The sequence below is a fragment of the Sturnira hondurensis genome, unplaced genomic scaffold (genome assembly GCF_014824575.4).
Source record: "Sturnira hondurensis isolate 20B ecotype Veracruz unplaced genomic scaffold, ASM1482457v3 Scaffold0016663, whole genome shotgun sequence".
NCBI classification, from domain to species: domain Eukaryota; kingdom Metazoa; phylum Chordata; class Mammalia; order Chiroptera; family Phyllostomidae; genus Sturnira; species Sturnira hondurensis.
In genome coordinates, this window is record NW_028089294.1 from 14,687,513 (window position 1) to 14,713,311 (window position 25,799).

A 25,799-nucleotide genomic window follows, 5' to 3' on the forward strand; every position below is an offset into this window, starting at 1 on the left:
TCGACTTCAAAAATCCCCTGAAACACTGTGCTCAGTACTCTGTAGCCTCTTTGGGATAAAATGAGGTGTTGTTTTCTTGCTATGGAGAACAGTCAGTAAACCAGTCGAGGCCGTTCATTAAAAACCCACCATGCACAGACGCACGTATTGGACACCTGGGGACTCCTGCGGGAAGTAGAAAACACAGTACCTGACCTCACGGTGGAGACAAGATGAACACATCACACAGAAGAGCAACAGACCTGCATTTCCTTTATCTCACCCTGGAGGAGATGAAACAAGCACAGAATACAGACTCCTTGGATACTGCCTATTTCAACTTGTCATAAAAAAGAAGAGTGAGCAAGAGAACAAAAAAGTAAAAATAGGATCAGAGGTGACATGAGGTGAGCTTAAAAGAAAAGAAATGAAACACCTAGAATGGCTAGCAGTTGTGACTACCTAAAAAATAAAATGGCAGTTTTAAGTTTTACTTTTCATCACTCCCTAAAAATTTCTAGGCTATAATATTGGAACCACTGGGGCAGGAATTCCTCTCTTAGAAAATACACATTTACAATGCTTCATAATACGACACACACATGAAATCGCAGAATTCCCAGGCACAGACTACAGTCTGTATGTGCACACTTGCGCCTCAGGAGCTAATGATCTTTACAGGACACGCCCCATCCCAGGCAGGCCCAGTCACCAGATCTGCAGAGTGAACCGTACGTCCTGCGCCCAGGCTACAGAAGGAACACAGCTGGGCCAAAAGGACTCTTCAGTCTTACCACTGAAACCGCATCATGCTATGTCGTCTATCTGAAAGTTTAAATAACTGCTAGGGCAATGCAGTTTCAAAGAAACAACTCAAATGGTTTTGCCAACGATGAAAGTTATTCCTGTCAGTTGTTACATAAAATGATTATTTACTGAAACTTCAAGTATGGGAAGCAAAGGTCAGGCAAGAATCTTGTGGAAATGCCAGGCTGAAAGAGATTCTCAATGGGCAAGTAGATTCAATCAATAATTTGACAAAAGACTTTGCTGAAGTAACTCATTTCCAAGAGTTAGTTCTAATCCTTAAGTGTTTCCTTACACTGAAATTTAATCTCTCTCTTAAAATTTCACCCATTGGTTCTTAAGAATTTATGGAACAATTCTAGTTTCACTTTAACAGCATTGCCCTTCTACTCCCTTTACAGGCAGTTCTTGTGACCTCTCTTTCAATCCCACCATGAGTCACCTCCTGACCAGACTAAATACCCCAGTTTCTTTCACTATTCTTCTTGTGACTGGGTCTCAGTTTCCTTTATCATTCATTCCTCTCTCTTCTCTGGAGGTGTATCTGTCTATAATTCTCTTCGAACTAACCTGTAAGAGTCCAGGTGTGCTCTAAAAAGCACACAGTCAAGTTCAAAATTCCATGCCTTCATTTTAGATACTAAACTTCTATTAATAAATACCATTGCAAATTGAAATAGCTTGCTTTTTTTGGCAGGTACATCAATGTTGACTTGTATTATGCTTCCTATAAACTAAAAGCCCCAAAACTTTTACATACATATATATCCATAATATATATAATATGCACATATATATGCATATGTAATATATATAAAATATATACACACACACATACACACACTATTGTGAAGCCACACAGTCTTCATTCTTAATTTGGACAGCTAAATTTCAGAATCTATTTCAGGATTTTAAATTTATCCCTATTATATTTTGATCTTGTTAGATTCATCTCTCTATTTACGGCCCATCGTAGTATTCTCAGATGCTATTCCAATTCTCGGCTGGCATTCCCAGTTCAAGTTATACACAGTAAAGTCCACCTTTTTTTGAGTACAGTTATGAGTTTTGTCACATGGGTAGATTCACATGTATAGATTTGTGTGAGCACCACCAAAGGTAGAATACAGAACAATTCTATCACCCTCTCGAATTTTCTCTTGCTATACCTTTGTAGTTAAAACATCCCCACCATCCCTGGCAACCTCTGATTGGCTCTGTCCCTTCAGTTTCACATTTTCCATAATGTCACAATAAGGGAACCATATAGTATATATAACCTTTTGAAACTGGCTTCTTTCACTTAGCATAAGGTATTTAAGAATCAGCCAAATGTATCAACACATCTCAGTGCATGTATCAATAGTTTGTTCCTTTTTATAGCTGACTAGTACTCCATTGTATGAATGCAGCACAATTTGTTTACCCATGCACCCAATGAAGCCAGTTCCGGTTTCTGATTATGAATAATGCTGCTACAAACATCCACATTCATGCTTTTCTGTAAACATAAAATTCCCATTTCTAGAAAAATGATTACCATTGCTAGATAAACACCTAAGAGTGGAATCACTAGGTCATATGAAGAAGTATATCTATCACCTTAAAACAAACTGCCCAACTGTTTTCCAGAATAGCTGTTCCATTTAACAGTCACCCATGCCACACGAGAGTCCCAATAGCCACACATTCCCACCAACACTTGATATGGTCCATCTGTGGTTGTTACTGTCCTTACTGTTTTAGTCTTTCTAATAGCTGTGTCATGACATCTCATTGTGGCTTTAATTTACATTTTCCTAATGACCAGTGAAATTGAGCATCTTTCCATGTTTATTTGCTATCTGTATATTTTTTCTGGTGGAATGTCTGTTCAAATCTACTGCCCATTGGTTTTTATTCAGTTCTTTTCTTATTGTTGACTTCTGAGAGCTCTTTATATGTTCCGGAAATCTGTCCTCTTTGAAAGTATTTCTCCCACTATGCCTCATCTTTTCACTTTCTTAACAGTATCTTCAGCAGAACAAAAGTTTTTCAGAGAAATCCAATTTATTATATTTTTTCTTTCATGAATTGTTTCTGATGTTGTATCTGAGAATTCACAGCCCAGCTGAAGTTACAAAGACTCCCTCCAGTGTTGTCTGCTGTCTTCTCAGTTTTATAGTTTGAAATATTATATTTGGGTCATTTTTTTGTACATGGTTTAAGATAAAGGTCAACATCTTTTTTTTTTTTTTTTTGGCAAATGGATGTCCAGTGTTCTAGCACCATTTGCCAAGAAGACTATCCTTTTTCATCAAAGTGTTTTTGCATAATCATGAAAAATCAACTAATTACATTTACATGGTTCCATTTTCTACCTTTCAATTTAGTTTTATTGATGTATCCATCCTTTTGCCAATACTGCACTGCCCTTGAAATAAGTCTTAAAATTTAGTAGTGTGACTCACGCAACTTTGTGCTTCTTTTCAAAATTATTTTAGTTATTCTAATTCCTTTGCCTTTCCAAATAAATTTTAAAATTATCTTGTCAGTATCTACAAAATCCTGCTAGCATTTTTATGGTGATTGCACTAACACCATAGATTAACAAAAAGAAAATTGACTTCTTAACTATATTCAGTCTTCCAATCCATGAATACAATGTGTTTCCATTTACTAAAGTTTTTCATTCCTTACATCTAATACAGATCCTGAACAGATCTTACTGGATTTATAACTACATTTTTCTTTCTTCTTTTTATTCAGAGGGCAGCTATTATATTGGTACTATCTGTAAAGTTTCTGTTTCCAACCATTTTTGCTAGTATAAAAAAATGCGATTCATTTTCCTACATTGACCTGTATCCTCCAACCCTGGAAAACCTATTTATTAGAAGTTTTTTAGAAATTTCTTGGGATTTTCTACATAGACAGTCATGTCATATCTGAATAGAGGCAGTTTTAATTCTTTCTTTCCAATCTGTATTGGAAAGGCCCTTTATTTCTTTTTCCTGCTTTATTACAATGTCTATGATTTTCAGTATAATATTATATTGGAGTTGGGAAAATGAAAATCCTCGCCTTTTTCTCAATCTTAAGAAGAAAACATTTAGTCTTTCACCATGAATGATGTTCGTTGTAGCTTTTGTGTAGATGTCCTTTATCAGGTTCAGGTTCAGGAAATCCCCCTAGTCTGCTAAGAGGTTTTGTCATGAACAGATTTTGAATATTGTTAGTGTCTTTTCTGCAACTATTGATATGACATGTGGTTTCTCTTGTATTAATCTGTAAAATATGGAGAGTAACATTGATTTTCAAATGTTGAATCTGTCATTTATTCCCAGAATAAAACCTACATGGTCATGATGCATTTTATATTTTTTTCTGCTGGATTCAATTTGCCAATTTTTTTTAGTAGTTTTGCTTCTCTCTTCAAATGAGGGATATTGGTCTATGGTTTGTTTTGTACAAAAGAAGTACTTTCTTTAACTGATGTTGGTATTAGAAAAATGTTGGCCTTACAAAATGAACTGGGAAATTTGGTGTCCACTTCAATTTCTTGAAGAAATTGTGTGGAACTAGTGCTACTTATTCCTTAAACATTTGGTAAAATTCACCTCAATCTGGGCCTGGAGTTTTACTTTTGAAAGGTTATTTTCTTAACTATGAATTCAATTGCTTTAACAGATATGGGACTATTCACAATATCTAATTCTTCTTGAGTTTTTAAGTGTGTGTCCTACAAGGAATTTCTCATTTCATTTCAGTTGCCAAATGGATTGGCACAAAGTTAGGTTCAGAATGAAAGTGTTAAACCATTGTCTGTGGACTTGATTCAAATGTCAATATAGTTTCCAAAGCCTTATAATGCTGTTCTTGTTTTCGCCAAGTGTGTATTACTGAGAAACCAGTCTGGGATCTGGTGACTGAACTACACTACAGTTCAATTCTCAAAGCCTTTGCTATACTGACTCTGCTCAGTTGCATACTCATACAACTCAAGAATAAACCTGAGACTTCATACACAAATTGAAGAATCCTCTTCTCCAGCTTCCTCCTCTCCCCTATACTTTCTGACACCTTTTCCTGGTCCTCTGGCTAGAACATGGGAGTTTTAGCCTCCCCATATTCTGGCGCACTTTCCATGATTGTATCCACCTGGAGGTGAAGCAACAAAAGAGAATCAGATGCTGCGGCAGGAGTCGAGCTTCACAACTGGGGCTGTCTGAATTAAGGCCAGAAGAGTAAAACAAGCTCCATCCCAAAGGGCCCCCTTTCGTGTCTTCTAACCCAAGACAGAGGATTTCCATTGGAGCTTTTACTGCCCATGCCCACCGCATAGTTCCTGCATCCAGGGTGCCCTAGAATCTAAACCAGGAAACACTGCACGAAAGAAAAAAGCTGTGGGTGGCAGGAGGGAGTGGCGGGACACAAAGGAAACTAACATCTCTATGGATCATTCTCTGATTTTGGTTTCTCTTCCTAGTATGTCTGCTATTATTTACTTTGGAGAGTCTTCAAGTACTTGCTGTATGTATTCTTTAGATGCAACCACTGAAAGAGATAGGGTAAAGAGTTTTACTCCTTATCTGGAACTAATAATTAATCTTAATAAATATTTAACAAATAATCATAAATAAAATGACTAATCTTAATATCTCTACCCAACAGATACAAAATAGTGTCATGTATGCAATCAATATAAAATCAACTAGTGAGATATTTTACATTATTTCAAAATCTGATGTGTCACACTTACAGCACATCTCAATTCAGGCTAGCCATATGCCAAGTACTCCATAGCCACATGTGGCCAGTAGCAACTGTACTGAGCAGCAGAGATCTACAGGACAAAATGAAATGAAAGAAGAGAACAAAGGGAATGAAGAAAAGGTAAGAAGAAGTCACCCATTTCCCATGACCACTCTGGGTAACACGTGCTCACTACTTCATTAGGCAGCACACTCTGTTGCTGGGCAGTTATTAGTTGCTGGAAAAAGTTCATGCTTATATCTGAAAAATATATGCTTATAAATCACTTTTAGTTATTAATGCTAGTCTGCCTTAAGCATTATTCTACATGGCAGCCCCTGATTTCAGAAATCATCTGCAAATGACCTCTCCTTTTAATCTTGCCTTCTCCAAATTAAGCATGCCCAGTTATTGCAGTGTTTACAATAAAAGACAGTTCTCTGGAACTTGAGCCATAAGATTCTTAGGTATATCAGAGGGAATCTGCTATGTTGCTTATCCGCAGAAACTTAGACTAATTCAGAAAAGGGTAAAATGCCCTATCTTCAGATGTTATAGTGTTTTAAATGTACCTTTAACCTTGTACTTCTGTATATTTATTTCAGTGCATAAAATAATAATATTTTAAGCCAAATGCTATGAATTAGCATTACTTTATTGAGTAATAAACATTCCACTGTAGGAATTTTTAGTTTTAATAATTTTCTAATGCAGATTCATAAACTGTTTTCATTAATACAATTTATTACCAATTCATTTTTAACAATTACAATGCATTTGACCCCATAAAAAGAAAGTAAGCTTTCACAACTTTTCTATGATTTTGTTTATAGTTTTTAAAAGTAGCTAGGACTTAAATATAATTTTAAAACAAATCAGCAATGATGACTATCATGAAACAGTAATAAAACTGAGAAAACAATAATAAAAACCTTAGCACATAAGCTTGATTTTTATCTATACACACAAACCACTAATTTAGATATAGCCTCTAGACTACCATGTATTTACATTTCGCTCCCTCTGAACTGAACATCATAGAGAGACGGTTTTAAAGGTTGCTCCCAATGTACAGAGTACATAGCTCCGCATTTATAGAGAAGAAAAAAAGACATTGTCATTTGGTAGACATTATGGAAAAAATTCTGAAATGTGAAGCAACATTAAAAAATCACAACTGATTACTCCATACTACAGGAAGCTTAAGAAAAAGAGTATGCAAACCTAAAGATTTGGGTTAAACTGGAAGGATATAAAGACATTTTCTCACTTTCTAAAGAGAGAATCTTCACTTCTTAATTCACTCAATACCTCAAAAAATATTATAAGTAGCGTCACTAACAGAAAAAAATTTAGAGATTCTGCCCTAATAAAGCTTGCACTCTAGGATATACGATCTTGGAGGTAAGACATTTATAAAAATAACTATAAACACTAATCCATTATTGATCCTACTGATAGGATCAACAGTGGATACTAAAACGATTAGGCAAAAAGTTTTTGGGGAAAAAGATACAGTCTCAAAGTATAACCCCACAGATTACTGATAAATTACAAACAGAAAAAATAAATTTTATGATAGCAGTATCTAGCGGATGCCAACTTGATTTAAACCACACGGTCAGATTCAGCAGCACCAACAAAGGAGCATATGGACACCACGGACCTTTGATGACTGCACTGAGAAGACAGTTTCACCTACTTAGAAGTTCGGCAGAAGTGTTTAAGCTAAACATAAGCATGAGGAGCTAATCAGACACACCAAGTGTTAGGGCATTCTATAGGACAACAAGCCTAGGCTCCTCAAAACCATGAGGGGTCAGCATGAATGACAAACATGAAAGGAAAAAGTTAAAAGAAGTAGTCTAGATTATGTATCAACCAGGGAATTTACATACTGACTGGTAATAAAAGATTTAAGAAAGAGTGTTGACTTTTTAAAGTGTAACAATATTAAAGTTATGTTTTAAAAGAGTTGTTATCTCAGCAATACATACTAAAATACTAATGAATGGTATGACACTTTGAATTCACTTCAAAATCTGGAAAAAGCTGATGGAGGACACATAAAACATGGCTGACCATAATTGTAAAGCTGGGTGATAGGTTCCCAGGAATTCATTATACCATTCACTCTACCCACTTCAATGTTTGAAATTTTACATTTAAAAAAATTATGTGACTTTCTCGAAGACTTCACATACTGTCATCATGACTTGATCTCAGATGACAATATAATTTTCATTCAGCAGACTTATCAAGTCAGAAGAGACTTTACAATGAAAGTAATCATATAACTTATCATCTAAGCTGGGATAGCCTAGAGTGGGAAAGAGGGAATTATTAAGAATTAATCAGGACAAGACACGTAGAGGAATATGGTTGGTTGCCCTCCATATATGATATCCAAGTCAGTTTCTGAGAGCTCAAAATCATCCCTTAAAACATACAAAATCTCCAGGAAAGAGGCTGTAGGGTATCTATCACAATTCTTCCAGTAACAAATAATTCATTATTTCCCAGAGCAGTTTCTGATATTAGAGGCCAATACCAATTACTAAAAACTCTTGTGCAGAGTCAAAATCTGACTCCTAATAACTTCTGCCTACTAGAATTAATTTTACTCTATGGAAGAACAAAATGTGATGAGTAGAATGAACCCTGAACTAACAGTAGAGAACTCGGTCTGTCATTAACTAATTATACCATCTCGAACAATTTACTAAACCTCGCTCAGCCTCAATTTCTAGTCCTTTCTACCTTTAAAAACTAGCGCTCCTCATTCCTTCAAGCAATGTCTATGTGTCATGATTTTTGTCAAGCACACACTAGTTTCACGTTTTTTCTATACTGTGACACCCAAATATCAACACAGCACTCATGTAAGAACTACTGTGGCACAGGCAGAACACAAGAACCTCATTCCAAGCTGAGGGCCCAATGCTTCCGTTAATACAGCACAAGTCTGTGTTAGCTTTTTCAGCAGCCATGTCACATCATTGGTTCATTCTGTACACGTCCCAGACTGTTTTTCATGTAACTGCTCTCCGCTACCTACACAATTAATTTTTGAAAACTGAGTAAGAGACTTTACACTGTTAAGTCTCATCCTGTTGTTTCTGAACCAACATACTAGCCTACTAGGATACATTTAATTTTGTCTGTCACACATAACAGTACCCATCTCTTGAAAACTGTATCCTCCACAAGCATATCATTCACAAAAATGTTGAACAAAACATAGAGATTATCCTAACTCATTAGACTTTCCAATGAATTGTTGTTCAATTTACTGCAAATCTACTTAACCATTTTTTGGTTTAATAACACAGAATACCCAGAAAGATATCACAGGGAAGTGGTCAAATTTCTGTTGAAATAATTTTCTATATTAGGTGATCTACCATCAAAAAAGAAATTAGGTTAGTTTGCATAATTTGTTTCTAAGCAACCCTCTGTTGGTTTGTACAGATATAACATGTTTTAAATCTTCTGAAACCATTTATTTAATAATCAGCTCTTGAATCTTACCCAACATCAATGTAAAAATTAAACTGTAATTTTAAGATTCTTTCCTTCCTTTTCTTTCAATATTGGCATGTCTTTCTTCATCTGTAGTCCACTGTCATTATCCACAATTTCTCCACCCTGATAATTATTTGGAAATTCTAGTAATTCTAGTTTTGAAAAAAAATCACCATTATAGAAGCAATGTTGGTGTGGTTAATTCAAAACAATTGTTGTGCTCAGTGCCCCTTTCAGCACCATGAAACTGTCATGTGGATGAGGAATAACAGTTGTTTTGTCCCTAGGACAAAAATATTTTTGAGGGAGCACTATAACTCTGTCTCATAAATAATGAGATTCCTATTAATGACAGTAGGTCTATATTGTCAACTGATGGTCGCTGGTGCCAATTCAACACTGACAGCAATTTCCAATGTGGGGTGCAGTGAAGAAGGAAACTTTCTTCAGTGCCAACAGCTCAGTTGTGACCCAGCACGGCCATGAAAACAACACTGCAGTTAGGAGGCCCTGGGGAGAGGCTCCTCTGCAGCTAGACAGCTCTGCTCCGCTCCATGCCTGTCTGCTCTGCCCAGCACTGGTCTGCTCTGGCAAGGTATCTTCGGTGTTTCATCATCAGTGTTTCAGCTCTAGCTAGGGAAACACACTCTTCCATCTTCAGTGGAAAGGGAAAATATACTCCCAGAGTCAGAGGAAATCTGACTTATATAAACATAAGTCCCTGCCCCTGGCCCCTGATTGCTTCTCCTCATGCAAATAAGGGTTCCAAATCCTCACAGTGTGACTAGTCCAAAAGGCACGGTTTTGATTGGTCAGAAGAGAGCTGCTCTAATTGGTTGGTGAAGAAGCTGATGGGGATATAGCTGCACAGCTCTGAGGAGATGAAGAAAGCCTCAGTTCTATTGTTTGAAACAGGATTCCAGAAACTCCTTTAAAAGGGTTGGCTCAGATGGCAGAAACACAGTGCAGGCAGGCAGTTCGGTACAGGAGGCAGGCAGCTTAGTGCAGGCTTTTCCCTGAAGTGCATCCAGTTTGCATGAGAGGCCCTTGTGTAGAAATGGCTGCTAGACTCTGTTTTTTAAATTTGAGTCCAGTTAGCCACCAGGAGCCCTTCTTAGTATCTTCTTGCTCAGGGTCCACAGCATCTACTTTCCAAAGACACAACTAAAGAAACTGCTGCAATCAGGAGTAGATTAGATGATATCAAAGGGTCTTTAGCTCCAAAAATAAAGTTCTTCAACTTCAGTTAATTATTAGGATGATATAAATTCTGACAAATCCATGTCTCTTAAGAGGAACCAATACTAATAGGTTGAGGGAAGAATATTCTACTTGAATCATATTTGCTTTTGATTATATCTAATTTGTTTCAGATTCCTTCTGATCATAAAATAAAATAAAGTGGGTACTTGATATTTAAAACATATGCTAAGGTTAAAATAATTGATAACTGAATTTCCAGATAAATTTAAAGTGCATTTTAAAATGAAAACCCCATTTTTTTCATTCACAGATGCCCAGAGTTTAGCTATACGTATCTGGTCCATGTTATTATCTGGATCTTTAAGTTGTCTTGACCTTTAAGTTTTCTTCCTTCATCTTTCCCACCTTAAAGAAAATGATCCAACTGATTTTCGAAAGGGACTCAAAACTGTTTTAATTTACAATCTGATCACAAATTAAACCAGTTTTTATTATACCAAAAAGACAGAATTAAGACAATTAAAGATGTATCAGCACACATAACAGACCTGAATCATAAAGCCATGTTACTAGTTCAGGGTCTACAAGATAACTGAAGATCACAGATTAACAAGTCTTAAAGACACATTCAGTAAAATACAGCATTTAACACTATTCTCTATATCTCATAGCTGAAAATGAGCCTTTCTATCTCATGAACCTGATTAACTTCTCACCCTATTTTCAGCAAATTCTGGTTGTGATTTATGCTCTCAGAAACAAGCAAAACAAAAATAAGCACAAGTTATTACTCTTCAAGTGTCCAAGATAATTACACATACAAGTGGAAATTTGTCAGGTATTTGTCAAATGACCACACCTTTTCTAGCTGCTGTACAGCAGGTGTTGTTACAATTTGATGTTGTGTTTACCTATCCAGCAATGCCATTGCTTGTTCTCATTTCCTGTATAACTTTCGCACCATGAGTAGTTGATTATTCACCCTGATTTGCTTCTATATGTTTCTACTGAGAAACAAATTGTTACTGTGTGGTAATAAAAATAATATTTCTTTCCCAGCACGTCACTATGGGCAAAGCACTGAGCTTGTACTTGGAAGCCTTGCATTTGACTTCTGGATCCCTGACTTCCTGGTTAAGTGACCTCAGACTAGTCACTTAGACCCTATGAACCCTCGCTTACACATAACGCAAGGTAACTGCCCTTTCGAAAGCTGTTGGGAGATTAGAGTGAGATCATCAGAGTAAAAATACATTTGAAAACATGGAATGCTATACAACTGTAAATACTTCTTTCTAACTCCTAGCTGAACTATACGAAGCAGAAATTTCAGGCTGATGTGGCAAACTTGACACAGACAAGAAACGCTTGCCAAAAAATCAGGAGAAATAACCACAGAATACTAGATGAGAAAGCGGGGGAGGAACCATACCAATCTTGCTTACAATTCTGAGTTCATTGTTTAACAATACGCCTTTTGCTGACTGCATCCACAGGCACAAACCAGAACGCTAGCAGCAGAACCAAACTAGCACACAAAGAACAATATCAGATTGGACTTTGTACTTCAGCTCCCACAAAATGAGCCTGGAAGATCATGCAAAAAACCCCACTCGCAAATGCTCAGAAACACTGTGCAAACTAAGCATGAGCCTTTGGAATTCATGGAGGAAAAAAACTGAATAATACTCTCTACTGTCAAATAACTCTGAAATGCCCAGCAACTGGACCAAAAAACATGTGAAAAAAAATAGTATGAAGGATCCTTTGAGTTCACACATGACAGAGCTAAACAACAATGAACAAAAGCCAGTCTCCTAATCCACAGAAGCTAAAGTGGGGGAAATCTACTGAAATGGATGAAAATTTAGGATGCTGAAAAACAAAGATAAATAAATTCAAATTCTCCAAGAGTAGATATAAGAAATGCTTTTTAGAAACAATGAAAAAGTAAAAAAAAATAAAACCACTCAGAGTAAAAATGGTTAAAGGTATACAAGCTCTAGCCAACAGTCACTGAAAATAAGAAAAAATAAAAAATAATCAAGCAACAAAAAATGAGCAGTTTTTTAAAAGCAGTGGTATCACAGTTTTTCTGTTTGATAATTTAAAGTTGAGGAAAACAAAGGACAAAGACAATCACACTCCTGCCAGGGAAATTATGCAAGTCAGAAAGAAATGAAGCAGGGTCTGTAAAAGCCAGTTATCTCCATGGGCCACAATTTCCAGAGAGGCGTGGAGAAATAAGCAAAACACAAGCCACAACATCTCAGAAGCGCCAAGGTCATTCCAACACAGTAGGGAGAAATTGTGAAATAAAAGCACCCAACAGAGACCAATGGAAATATAGCAGACTCTGATAACACTGGGGCAAATTCTACCTCCTAACTATAATGCATGAAGCAAAGGTTTGATAACGCCGTGTTACCCTGTTACGAAAGTAGTATGATTGGTTCCAGTGAGATTCTACATCATCTCTCTTTGTACAACATTAAAATCAGATATTTTACTAAGGAAAACTACAACTTGCAGGATTCCCAGACTCTTAAGAATGCACGTAGACATGAAGTATGTTGTCCTTCACAGAAACAAACCGACTTGCATGTGGCTGGTGGCCAGACTGTGGGACACTACAGAAAACAATTCTGTTGCAGAATAACCGCCCCCCCCCCAATCAATTAACAACACTGGCTGAGTCCTCAGTGTGGACAAAGGCCCTATGAAGCTCCAGAACTAAAACTAGATTCGTTTCCTCTCCTCTCAAGAAAGCTGCTACTTAAAATCAAAGTCCCCACTCTAAAAGGCAGACCTCCTTTCCTTCCCCAAGACCACAAGAAGCTTTGGATTATTCAAAATCCTAAAAGAGTCAAGTTGCGGTTCAGAACTTATACTCAGAGCCACAGTGGTCCAAGGCTCTCCTCAGGGGAGACTCACCTTGACCTCTGTTAAGGGCTCAGGTACTTCGCGCACTTACAGTATTCACTATACACACAACTCTCTTGTGGAAGGCAGAGCAGAATGATAAAAGGCCCAGTCTCCATCTTTCCTCACGTGAGTATGTGTTAAAGGCAAGGAGCTGAAGCCAATAAACCTTAACCAGGCAGCCAGGCCCTCTGTAGACCTTTCACCTCTTGGTTAGGTAACTCCAACTTTATCCAAATACAAACATACATAAATATATACCTATACATTTATATAGTGAATTGCCCACGCTTTCTCCTCAGTATTTATCCATGTCTTTCCTAATCCTTCTGTCTTTTCCTCCTCCCTCTGAAGACTTAACCTCTGTATCTCAGCTCCTAGGCCGATCTCTTCCATCTCCTATAGGCTCTTGTTCGTCAGTGTCTCTGTTCCAATTACTAATGCCACCTACACACTACTCTAAAACTCAGAGGCTTAAAACAACCACCACTGTATTGCACTCACAGATTCTGTGGGTTAGAAATATGGGCAGAATGTAGATGGAGGGTTCTTTTGCCCCTGACAGTGTGGGAGAGACCTCTCAGTGGGGCACAGCTGGTATAGAGGCTGGTTCCACTCACATATCTGATGCCTGGGCTGGGACAACTCCGAAACGAGAGCATCCAGCTTCAGGGCCAACAGGTGGCCTGGCTACCTGACAGCACAGCACCTCACAGCGGTGGCTCAGGGTTCACGCAAGTGCCCCTGCTAACAAGATGGAAGTTATATTGCCATTTAAAGACCCAGCCTCAAAGTCATACAACATTATTTTCATTTTACTCTACTGGTCAAAACAGTCACAAATCCACCCATATTCAAGGGGAGCAAAATTATACTCCAATTCTTAAAGGAGTGGCAAGATCAGACCCAGTGTAGAAAAGCATGTGGGACAGGAGATACTGTTGGGCCTCCTTTGGACAATCTGCCACTGCTTCCAAGTTCACTGATGATTTCCTTTCATTCTAAAATCAAGCTCAGTCTAATCCATTCTTTTTTAAAATGCCCACTCTTAGTGCTGTCCATTGTCAGCTGAGGTAAAAAATATAAGAAGGTAATTATAGGCAGGCAAGGGTAAAGAATTAGAAAAATTTAAGAAGTAGAAAGCAAATTATATGCCCCTTAGAATAGACAACCCTGGGAGAAACAAGATACTCAAAGGGAGAGCAACAGATGGAGCTGGAAATGAAAGCTGGGGACAGGCTGTCAAAGCAATTGGGCTTAGTAGGGAAGGGAGAAAGGGAAGAGAGGACACTGGAGACCCTCTGTTGGTGCCCCACGAGGGAGGCCCCAGAACACCGTGCTTCGGACGGGCCTGCGCATGTGCTCACCAACGATGGGTAAGGGTCTGGTGGAAGCACTCTGAGACTTGTGAGGTCCTTCTTTTCTTTCTAGAGGAAATGGTCAACCCTGTCAAACTAGGTAAAAAATCTGATGTTTGAGCGATTGGCTCGAACTTATCTTACCTGAGTGTAACGAAATTACACTCAAATACAAAAAAAGGGGAAACAAGAAGATAGGAACAACAGAAAACATTAACCGGAGAAGAAACAATTTTGCAATATGTTCTATGTTAAAATGACCAAACTGTCTTATTTCAACATTAGGCAACATTCAGTCTTTATCGTGACAGGCTCTAGGCACATGGTCAAGCAACACATTTTATGTCTAACTAATCATCTCATGGTCTGCTTATCAGATCCAACCCAAGGACAGAAACAAAGGCCCTGCTACTCTTGGGATAAATTCAATTTATTTTTTTCTTCCCAATGTGCCATACTCATCATTCTATAATAAGAGATCAATCTATCAACAGTTGTTCTTTACAAAGCAAAATTAGTCTGATTCTAGCCCAAGTTGTTGGCAGACTACTTTTGCATTTTTTTCTAGGTTCCTCCTAAATATGCCTGTAAACCAGGTAGGTCTATACAGCCTTCTGTAGTTCTTATCCCTTTCTTCAATGCAGAAACTATGGTGCTCTTTCTCAAATCCTGAGATATACCCTTCTTCCATTTAAAGCTCCCCCAAATTAGTATCCTTTCAATTAAGACTTTCCACGTAAGACATAATCGTTTAGTTCCCTGGTTTTACTCATTTCACAAACACTTCCCGATCAGCTACTATGTGAGTCATTCACACCTTAAAGATCACAGAGGTTCGTACCCCCGAGTTTATCAACATACTATTTCGGGAACTACAGGTTTGATTTGACATAATCTGGTTATTGACTTCTCCCACGCCCTAAACCCAAAATTTCTTCTTTCATGCCATCCTTAGTGCACCACCGGGACCTGGGCTACCTCTGTGACGGGGATGCCTGATGTCCACACATCTGACATAAAGTCCACTGTCAGAAAGTTTGCTTTTCTTTCTGTAAAGCAACACAAATTCTTTCCTTTCCCTTCTTTCATCTTAAGAACCAGAACACAAAAGAAACTAAGAGCTATGCTAATGATGTTGTTGAACCTCACAGAGGATGGAGGTTTTATAAAGATGAAAAGAAGAAGAATCGTAAGTAGAAATGATCTGGGCCATGATGAGCTGTTAGGAATAATATTTAAAATAATTCATGCATGAGTTTGTATTCTTTAGAAATAGGTTCTTCTCTTAGATGAACTGGGCTAAAGGTAATTCCTATTCTACATAAATAAAATCAACTTGCCAAAATGAGAATTCTGAGTCATAAGAGAGGAAGAGAATTGCTCACTTTTCTAAATTCCACAACATAGTTCACCCATTATGGCATAAATTGGAACAACTCAAAAGATACATTTATCTTAACATTAAACAGTGAAGAAATGTGCTTTAAATATCTCTGTGTTCCATAGATTTTGAAAATCCAATGCAAATACTCAAGTCCTATCCAAAGTGAATAGTCTTAATGGCTGCTGGAACAGGAATAGAAAAATCCACTGTTAAGGGAAAGAAACAGAGAAAAACTAACCAGGCAATAACGTGGCCTAAGTAATTAGACTATTCATGAAAATCAAATCCCCAAAACAAAACATCTTGATGTGACTGATGACTCAAGTATGACTTCACCTGCAACGAGTGGGGAGAAAGGGTCTTCCATGACTGCACATATACGTATTATGGAAAAAACAGACAGGATTTCAAATGATGTCAAAGATCATTCAAGTTTTTGCCTTTTTGCCCTAGATCAACAAACTGGAAAGGAAAATTTCAAATTACTACCCAGCACTTTTCGAATTTGCCAAAGTTCTAAGATTTTTGTTCTTTCAAAGGAAGAAAGCAGCGATGGAAAACAATAGCGTACTTCCTGGCCTGAGGAAGAGGGAGACAGAAGCTCTCCAGCTGCACTTCCTAGAGAAGTATACCAGCTGCCTTCTGCAAACTGAGATCAAATTGCCAAGAATTTACAGGGTGGCAGTTATGACAGATGACCTAAAATGCTGATATACAGCAAAGAGGATATACTGCAAACCACACAGGAACTGACAGAAAATCAGCCTTCGGCACTTACACATTCAAGAAGGGTAGGAATCCTGGACCTTAGACAGCTAAGTTGCATCATCTTCCTTTGTAGGAAGCGGTAGCCTTCAGAGAGAACAGTGAGAAAAATCTCGTACAAAGATTTCTGGTGCCTGTTCCTATTTAATAACACTGTGCCTACCCGAGCCAGTGGTTTTCTCACATGTGTTAAAAGTCCATCTAGAGCCCTACAGCATTACTTGCCCAAAAATCACATGTTTGCTGGCACGCACCTCATTCTCTCGGCCTTGAGCCCACTGAATGCCATAAATGATTTGCTGGCTGTGATGATAGTAAGAAGGAAAACTAATATTTGGAGTTCACCGAATAATGAGTCATACTCCTGGAAGAAAAGGAAGCATGGTATTGGCAGCCCAGTGGGATGAAATTTCAAAAATTGTTTTTAAGATTAATATTCCGTCCATAAAAGTTGGCTAAAGGAAAACAATTGAGAAGCATGTGATATCTGGTTTGCTTGTGCCTTATAAAAGTCTAGTTCATGCTCCAAGAATAAGAATGAGTAGGTATCTATTACCTATTCCTAGACTTGCCTTCTGGATTCACTGCTGCCAAGTTACTCACTCTCCCACACAACACTTCCCATACTAATTTTGACCCTTAAGAATCAAAAAAATATCTTGCCTTCTTTGCACCCAAATGCCAAAATGGAATCTTTTAGTACCTCACCTTTATAAACGGAATGTTTGAAAACAGGCCTCGCTGGCTGTGACATCAGCGAGCGCCTGCGGCCTCCCAGGGCCGAGGAAGCATTCCCAGCCCCTCACAGCGCTGCTGCACTCCTACAGTGCAATCTGGCAATGGCCAGGGACCAAGTCTTTAAAGCTGTTTTATGGTATTTAACATATGGTCATAAATTGCTCAGTGCTCCAAAGAGGGGCTAAATTTGCCACCCCTATTGATGAGAAATGTTCTTATTTATTTAAATTTAGTGGCAAACTGGCACCTCTCCAGATGGAAAGGTTTAGACAGAAGTACAAAGGAAGAACTACTCGAGATGAGTTGTAACTTTTCTGTACGCTGAATGCAACCACATCCTCTTAGGCTCGTAGCGCCCCTATCAAATGGGGTGACCGTATAGAATGAAAAGATTCTAATTTCTAAAGCCCAAGAAAAGGGGAAGCATAATTTTTATTCAGACTGCACAAGGAGAACTTTTTAAAAAAAAATTCTTTCTTTTAATCTTCAGGCTAACTCTATCCCCACCATCTCCCTCTCCCCTGTCCCTTCATACCCCCCATTAGTTAAATGCATCTGGTGCTCATGTGAAATCCTGCATCTACAAAACTCCCTGGAACTTCCTAGATCCTCTAGCATCCACTTTCCTATTTTGCTATATTTTTGGTTAAGTTGTTTATTTTTGCAATGGCTCTTTTCCCCCATCACTAAAGATGATCCTACTAAAACATTTTGTTCTCTTCTTTTACAACCTAGCCCTGTAGCCAAAGGCAGGAGAAAAACAAGGATTTATTTTTTTGGTGGGGTTGTTATTAATGATATCAGTGTGAACGGTATCAAAAGGGAAATGTGAAGGGGAAAGCCCTGCTGGTTTTCTTTTTTTCTATGCTGATATGGAACTGGCCGAAGACTCAAAAGATGATTATCTTACCTGACTCTAGAAACCTGGAGAAAAATTTCAATAAATTAAAAATCTGATAGTAGTCTGGGAACAGTATTAAAAGAACTGTTCTACGAAGAATTAACAGGCTGGTTATATCTGGCAAAAGTCTGACTTTTCAATTTCAATAGAAACAAAGAGCCATATCTGCCACATAAATAAATACATACAGAGAGATAAAATAGATTTATTAAAAATGAGTATATAGAAGTTAATGTGAATGACATCATGCACTAGAAATTGAGACATGGTTCATATCTTTTAGGAGAATGGAAATATGAAAGTCTCAATTATTTCCGCTAAAGCAGACTAATGACCCAGGAGAATCAATGGGGACCAACTGCCAGGCGGTGCCACCTAGAGCCTGCCGTGCAACAGCCTGAAGTGGCTGGAGTGCCTGTGCCAACTGGAATGGCCACCAAATGTCCCCAAAGGTCTTATGCCAACTTCTGCCTGAAATGTCCTAGAGATGAAGGCAATTCAATGTTCTTAGAGGCCAAAATAATTTTTACAGAGGGACTAATTCAAAACAAACAGAAGCACATTGGGCTTCCAAACACTTCCCTTAAAACCCAGTTTCCTAAGTACCCTTCTTTCTTAAGTCAGACCAGAACTTAAAATCTCTGCTTTACCTCCTCTGAGAAAGTATTAGCTCCTCTTTTCTCATCTGAAGGCACTATTGCCAGTGCCATTATCTTGCAAAAAAAAAAAAAGAGGGATCACCCTAAATACAAAGATAATTAATAGACATATAGGCATTTGTTGGTACCAACTTTGTACCTCACAAGATGCTATACATTTACTAAAATAATCCACATCCTAGGCCATAGAACAAGTCTCAATATATTAAAAAGGATGTAAGGTATACAAAGCATGTTTTTGGATCATAATGGAATTAAATTCAAAATCAATAAAAGAAAGATTTCTGAAAAAATCCAGAAACGCTGCACATTTCCAAATAACCCATGAGTCTAAGAAGAAATCAAAAGGGAAATTATCAATATAATGAATTAAAATGAAAATACAGCATATGCAGACCAGTGGGATACAGCTAAAGCAGTAGTTAGAAATTTATAGCACTAAACACCAATATCGGAAAAGAAGAAAGTTCTCAAATCAATGACCAGGGCTTCTGTCTCAACAAACTAGAGAAAGAAGAGCAAGTAAACCCAAAGTAAGGGAAGATCAGAAAGGAAATTCATGTAAAAGAAAACAGTAGAACAGAAAAGATGGATAAAACCAAAAGCTGGTTCTCTGAGAAGATGAATAAAATTGAAAAATCAGCCAGACTGGTAAAAAAAAAAGGGGGTGGGGGCGGCAGAAAACAAATTACCAACATCAGGAAAAACAGATGTGAACCATTACAGATTTTACATATATTTTTAAACGAGTACCATGAAAAACTTTATGCCAATAAGTTCAACAACTTAGATGAAACTGACAAACTCCTTTCAAGATACGAACTGCCAACACTCACCTAAGAAGCAGATAACCTGACCGGTTCTACCAAGGAAACTGAATGTGCACTTTAAAGCCTTTCCATACAGCAAACTCCAGGCCCAGATGGTTCCACTAACAAATCACACCAAACAGCTAAGGAAGAAGCAATACGACTTCCTCACAGACCATACCCAGAAAAATGAAGAAAAGGGTTTTCATCACAACACATTCTTTCTCAAAGTCAGCTTTGTTATGATGCCAAAACCAGAAAAAAAGGATTAAAGGAAAACTACTGTACAAACCAATTATCACCCATGAACATAACTGCAAACTTCTAAACAAAGTTTTAGAAAACTGAATCCAACAGTATATAAAAAAATTAATACATCATGACCAACTAAACTTTATGAGAGATGAAAGGTAAGTTGATATTCAAAAGTCGATCAGTGAAATCCATCATATTAGTAACATAAAAAATCAACAATACATGATATTCATAATAGATGAAGGAATGTATTTGTCAAAATCCAACCTCCATTTCTGATTTTAAAACAAAGAAACAGGACTTCCGCCAAGATGGAGGCATAGGTGGAAACACTGTGCCTTCTCCCACAACCAAGCTTGAATACAACAAAGGTTTGGAGAATAAGGACACAGCCAAAGGACAGAAAATTGAATTATACTGAAGTCCGACTACAACTAACCGTTCAACGGGGACCGTAAGAGGGGTGGAGCCAGTAGCGAGCAGGGTCAGGCAGGACAGATCCCCCGACCTAGGCGTGCAAGTGGCCTGGACCTAGTCAGGGTGTGGGGCAGACTGACCGCGGTCGCACATTCACGCACAGTGACACGGACCACCCAGGCCCCAGGGGGCAAAGGCTGACGGCGCTTGTGACGGCTGGCACACTCGCGTGCAGTGGGATGAAATGCGAGGGCCCAGTGATGGTGGCAGCTAAGGCACCAGTGGGAGCCGAGGCGGCAGACGGGACGCCATTCTTCCTCTTTGACCCCGCCCCCACATACAACATCACAACCCAGCGACTTAGTTGCCCTGCGCTAGTGAACACCTTAGGGCTCCGATCCTGCTAGGGAACAGGCACGAACAGCCCAAAAGATGGCGCAAGAAGAATTCAAAGTCCCAGAGCCGATAACTCTAAGCAACCGAGAAATTGCCAGCCTCTTAGAAGCACAATTCAAGGCACTGTTTATCAGGATGCTAACAGAACTGGTAGATTATAGTCACAAATTAGAGGAACCTATGAAGGCTAAACTAATTGAAATGAAAGGAGATGTCCAGGAAACCAATAGCGATGGAAAGGAAACGGGGACTCAAATCAATGGAATGGACCAGAAGGAAGAACAAAACATCCCACCAGAAAGGAATGAAGAAATGAGAATTCAAAAAAATGAGGAGAGGCTTAGGAACCTCCAGGACATCTTTAAACGTTCCAACATCCGAATTATAGGGGTACCAGAAGGGGGAAAGAAACAGCCACGAGTGGAAAACGTATTTGAACAAATAATAAAGGAGAACTTCCCCAGTCTGGCAAAGGAAATAGACTTCCAGGAAATCCAGGAAGCTCAGAGAGTGCCAAAGAAGTTGGACCCAAGAAGGAACACACCAAGGCACATCATAATTACATTAGCCAAGACCAAAATGAAGGAGAGAATCCTAGAAGCAGCAAGGGATAAGGGGACAGTCACCTACAAAGGAGTACCCATCAGACTGTCAGCGGATTTCTCAAAAGAGACCTTACAGGCAAGAAGGGGCTGGAAAGAAGTATTCCAAGTCATGAAATCCAAAGACCTACAGCCAAGATTGCTTTATCCAGCAAAACTTTCATTTAGAATGGAAGGACAGATAAAGTGCTTCTCAGATAAGGTCAAGTTCAAGGAGTTCATCATCACCAAGCCCTTATTATATGAAATGCTAAAGGGACTTATATAAGAAAAAGAAGATGAAAAATATGAACAGTGAAAGGACAGCAAACTCACAGTTATTAACAACCACACCTAAAACAAAAGCAAACCAAGAGGACAGCTAGATCAGGAGTGGAACCATAGAAATGAAGAACACATGGAGGGTTAGCAACAGGGGAGAGGGAGGAGGAGAAGTGGGGAGAAGGCTCAGAAAACAGCATAGACAGTAGGTGGAAAATAGACAGAGGGGAGGGCAAGAATAGTGGGGGAAATACAGAATCTAAAGAACTTGAGACACGTGGTTATAAACTAAGGGGGGGAGAATGGTGGGGGAGGGAGTGTGTGGGTGGAGGGGAATGAAGGGGGGAATAGAACAACTGTAATGGTATAATCAATAAAATATATTTTAAAAAAAGATTTGACAAGACATTTTACTAAAGACAAAGCCCATAAGCTTTATAACACATGATGATATAAAATGTATGACAACAATAGCACAGAACAACTGGGGATGGAGGAAAGAGAAGTATAAACTGTTGTTAGATTCTTACATTAGAAATGAAAAGTTACAATATTTTTAATAGCAGGCTGTGAAAAGTTAAAGATGCCTATTCTAAACACTGGACCAGTCATGGAAAAGACTAATAAAATTGTGAATCCTCTAGCTAAACTAACAAGAAAAGCAGAGAAAAGACAGGCACAATTTTACCAGCACTAGATTATACAGGCAGTAAAAAGATACTAAGGGAGGTATTAGAAATAACAATACATTGATACACTCAACAACTTAGATGAAATGCACAAATTCCTTGAAAGACAAGACTACAAAACCTCACTTAAGAATAATTAAATAACCTCCTAGCCTTATTTATATCTGTTAAATTGCATCTGTAATTTTTTAAAAAGCTACCCATACACTCTTACACACACACACACTCCAGGCCTAGATGGCTTCACTAGTGAACCCAACCAAACATTTAAGGAATAAATAAAATCAATGCTTCACAAACAAAGAAAACAGAAGAGCACGGAACGCTTCCCAACTCAGAGTCATGAGGCCAGCATTAACTCGATACTAAAACCAAGCAAAGAACTACAAGAAAGTACAGAATTACAGCATCAAATATAAATGCAAACATTCTTAAAAGAACGTAAGTTAATCAAACCCAGCAATATATAAAAAGGATAATACATAATGATCAAGTGGGATGAATTCCAGAAATGAAATATTGGCTCAACATTTGAAAATCAGAATGAAAGAAGCCATATACAAAACTTACATAGTACATGATTCAATTTATAAGAAATTCTAAAACAGAAAAAACTTTTTTAATTTCAAAGAGGATAAAAGCTTGGAGGGTAGGGAGGTAGTGACTTATGGAAGGAAGGAAATGCTCTAGATCTTTGGGGGATGAAAATATTACATATTTGACTGCGGTGTAGTAATTAATATAGGTGCTTACATGTGCCACAGTTTTTATGTAATTGTACAACTAAAATAGGTACATTGTATTATACACAAATTATACCTCAATAAAGTTAATATTAAAAAATGGGATACAAATCTGTGTCTCAGAATTACTGTGTGATTAAATGAGATATAATGTATATAAGTAAACCTAACTTTTTACAAAATAAATGCTCAGTTAGTTTAGCAATTTATCAGTCATATTTTAATAAATTATAATCAGTGTCAAAGCCAGATTTATTCATTTATTTTTATATATGTAGTCAGCAATAACCGGCTGTGAGCCTATAACTAGGCTCACTTTAATATTAACTGCTAGTCTTAAAATTTTTTTTCAAACATTCCATGAATTCCAAGAAAATAAAATACTCTGAAACACCAGAACAAAGGAATCCTCAAAATCTAAAGCAGAGATAATGTCTAATCCACAAAATTAGCACTTTTTACTTGCCTTTCAATGAGCATTTTTTTAGAACATTCACTAAATCAAAGGTGACCAGCCTCCCTAATTAGTCTCTAAAAATACCTTGAATGCTACATAATAATCTTTAAGTAAATGAATCCTTTGAAAAGATAAAAATAAAGTAAAATGAACTATGCTACCAAGGAAATTATAATGCCTCTCAGCATGATGCAAAACACTAAGTCTGCTGACATAGTGTCCAACTTTTTACTTAACTATTACAAGTCGCAGGAAGAACGTCAACTCCTGCTCTCCCTGCAGATGACCTGGGAGACGAGAGGGGTGGTGGCCAAAGAGGCCCTGAGAGCACATCCATGATTAGAGCGCAGATTTGTGAGTGCAAATGAAGAACCCAATGTGACAAAACAAAATGAGCTGTGTTATTACTTCCTGGTTGGTCCAACTGAAGCTGAAACAGTGTGAACAAAAGCAGAAACAGAAAAAGCAGAAACAGAAAAAGCAGGGAATTTGACAAGTACAACTTGCAAATCACTTGTGTGTCTTGGATGGTGTGTTAACTGAGTTCCCACGCAGGAGGGGGAATGAGAGGCCGAAATGGCAGGTGGTGGACATTAGGCTGAGGGACTCAGTCAGTAAATGATGAAGGTAAGGGAGAACGGGTTTAAGCAAAACAATCAGTCGGTTAACATTTTCCAAACAGATCATTTATTTTAAACAATACAGGGAATTTTTCATAAAATAACACTGTCATCCCAACAAAACTGCCAACAGCTACAGCCGCAGCAGCCAGCTTTTGAAATATTGGCCAAAGTTCAAAATAAAAGGTATCATAATACACCAAACAAAGTGCAAAGTTACTCTTACTTTGATAAGACTAACTCAACAGAGCTTCAGCGTCTCTTCCAGCTGATGCAACAAACTTCTCCACTGGGCCATTCGGGCTACCAGTGTGGCGAGTTCGGTCTGCCTGCCAGCCATCAGTGTCGAGCCCTTGAGTGTGTCTACACAGAGCTGCTGGGTAAGTTTTTAGAGTGATCGACAAAGTGCGATCAGATTTTACTACACTGACTGGCCAAGACAGAGCACTGGGTAAGAGACCTGAGATGCAAGGAGCACTGTGCTAATGCGTGTATGCGCGCACACGGAGCAGCCAAACCACCTGGGAGGATCAAAATGAAAGTGATTTCAAAATTCGGTAAAGCAGAAGTTCTTGAACTTCTGTATATGTTTGACCATCGTTTAATTGAATGGTGCATTCCATTTAAACAGCATTTCAAAAATGGGTTTCATTTTGTTGTAATCATTCTCAAAAAAAATTAAATTCAGTGATGTATTATCAGAGTCTCAGAAATGAACAGTAATTGGACACTGCTCTTCTGAGAACATGGGCAAAAATGTATTGCCCAAATCATACACTTTTTTTTTTCAGTTTCTCCTCTGAATGAAAGCTTTTCCTCTGGAATAGTCAACTTCAGAACCTTTGGCGGTAATGTTTTGGTATGACTTCGTCAGTCTGTTACAAATGGCTTTGAAATATTCATCATTCCTCTCAGATGATAAAACGTTATCATATCTATTATTAAAGACAGAGTGAAAAATGTCTACAGTTTCTCTTGGAAGCCCTCTAATAATTCCTGTGACACTGGAATAGAAGCCTCTCTGGGTCCCTGCCCAAGTCCATGCTGAGCTTGTGCTGAACTGGCCTCTAGGAACCAAGCTGATACCTGGAACTCCTGGATCACAAATGGACACCCAGCTCAAGCTGCCAATCAGGCCAGACACCCTCCCCCAGCAATTTAGATTCCAAGAACACAGGCAATTTCCAGTGGCCTTGAACTGAGTCACCCCTTAAAAGGACTCAGGAAATCAGGGTGGGGGGCGTGCGGAATAAAGTGAATATAATGACCGTAGAATAAGATGGAGGAGAAAGATGCAGACAGACAAAGACAAAGACACTGGTTTCTACGATGTCCTCCATCCAGAGTCCCTGATTCTAGTGCATATGAGAACTGGCTACACTTCCCACCCTTGGGCACCATGGGATTCACTTAATTTCTTATAAAGACAAACAAAAACCTCTTTAATTTATGTTTGTTCCAATGGGTTTCTCATAACCAAACAGTCCTGATTAAAGTAAATTGTTAGTATAAAAAACAGAAATTTTTAACAAAAGATCATTTTAATTTTGAAACCTAGGTTAGCAAACCATATGC

The 25,799-nt window shown here is 38.2% G+C and overlaps 1 protein-coding gene across 2 annotated transcripts in view; it reads right to left on the reverse strand.

The window, feature by feature from the left end:
* The window catches only part of BABAM2 (BRISC and BRCA1 A complex member 2), a 350,070-nt gene that overhangs the window by 276,977 nt on the left and 47,294 nt on the right, over positions 1 to 25,799 (reverse strand). The window contains exon 1 of one of the 2 annotated variants that reach the window (XM_037066664.1): positions 5,528 to 5,581. The exons of the other annotated variant lie outside the window; for it this stretch is intronic. Within the exon in view, the coding sequence (XP_036922559.1) occupies positions 5,528 to 5,534 (7 nt within the window). The 5' untranslated portion in view covers positions 5,535 to 5,581. Of the gene's footprint in view, positions 1 to 5,527; positions 5,582 to 25,799 lie in introns of those variants that run through there. 2 annotated transcript variants of the gene reach the window in all.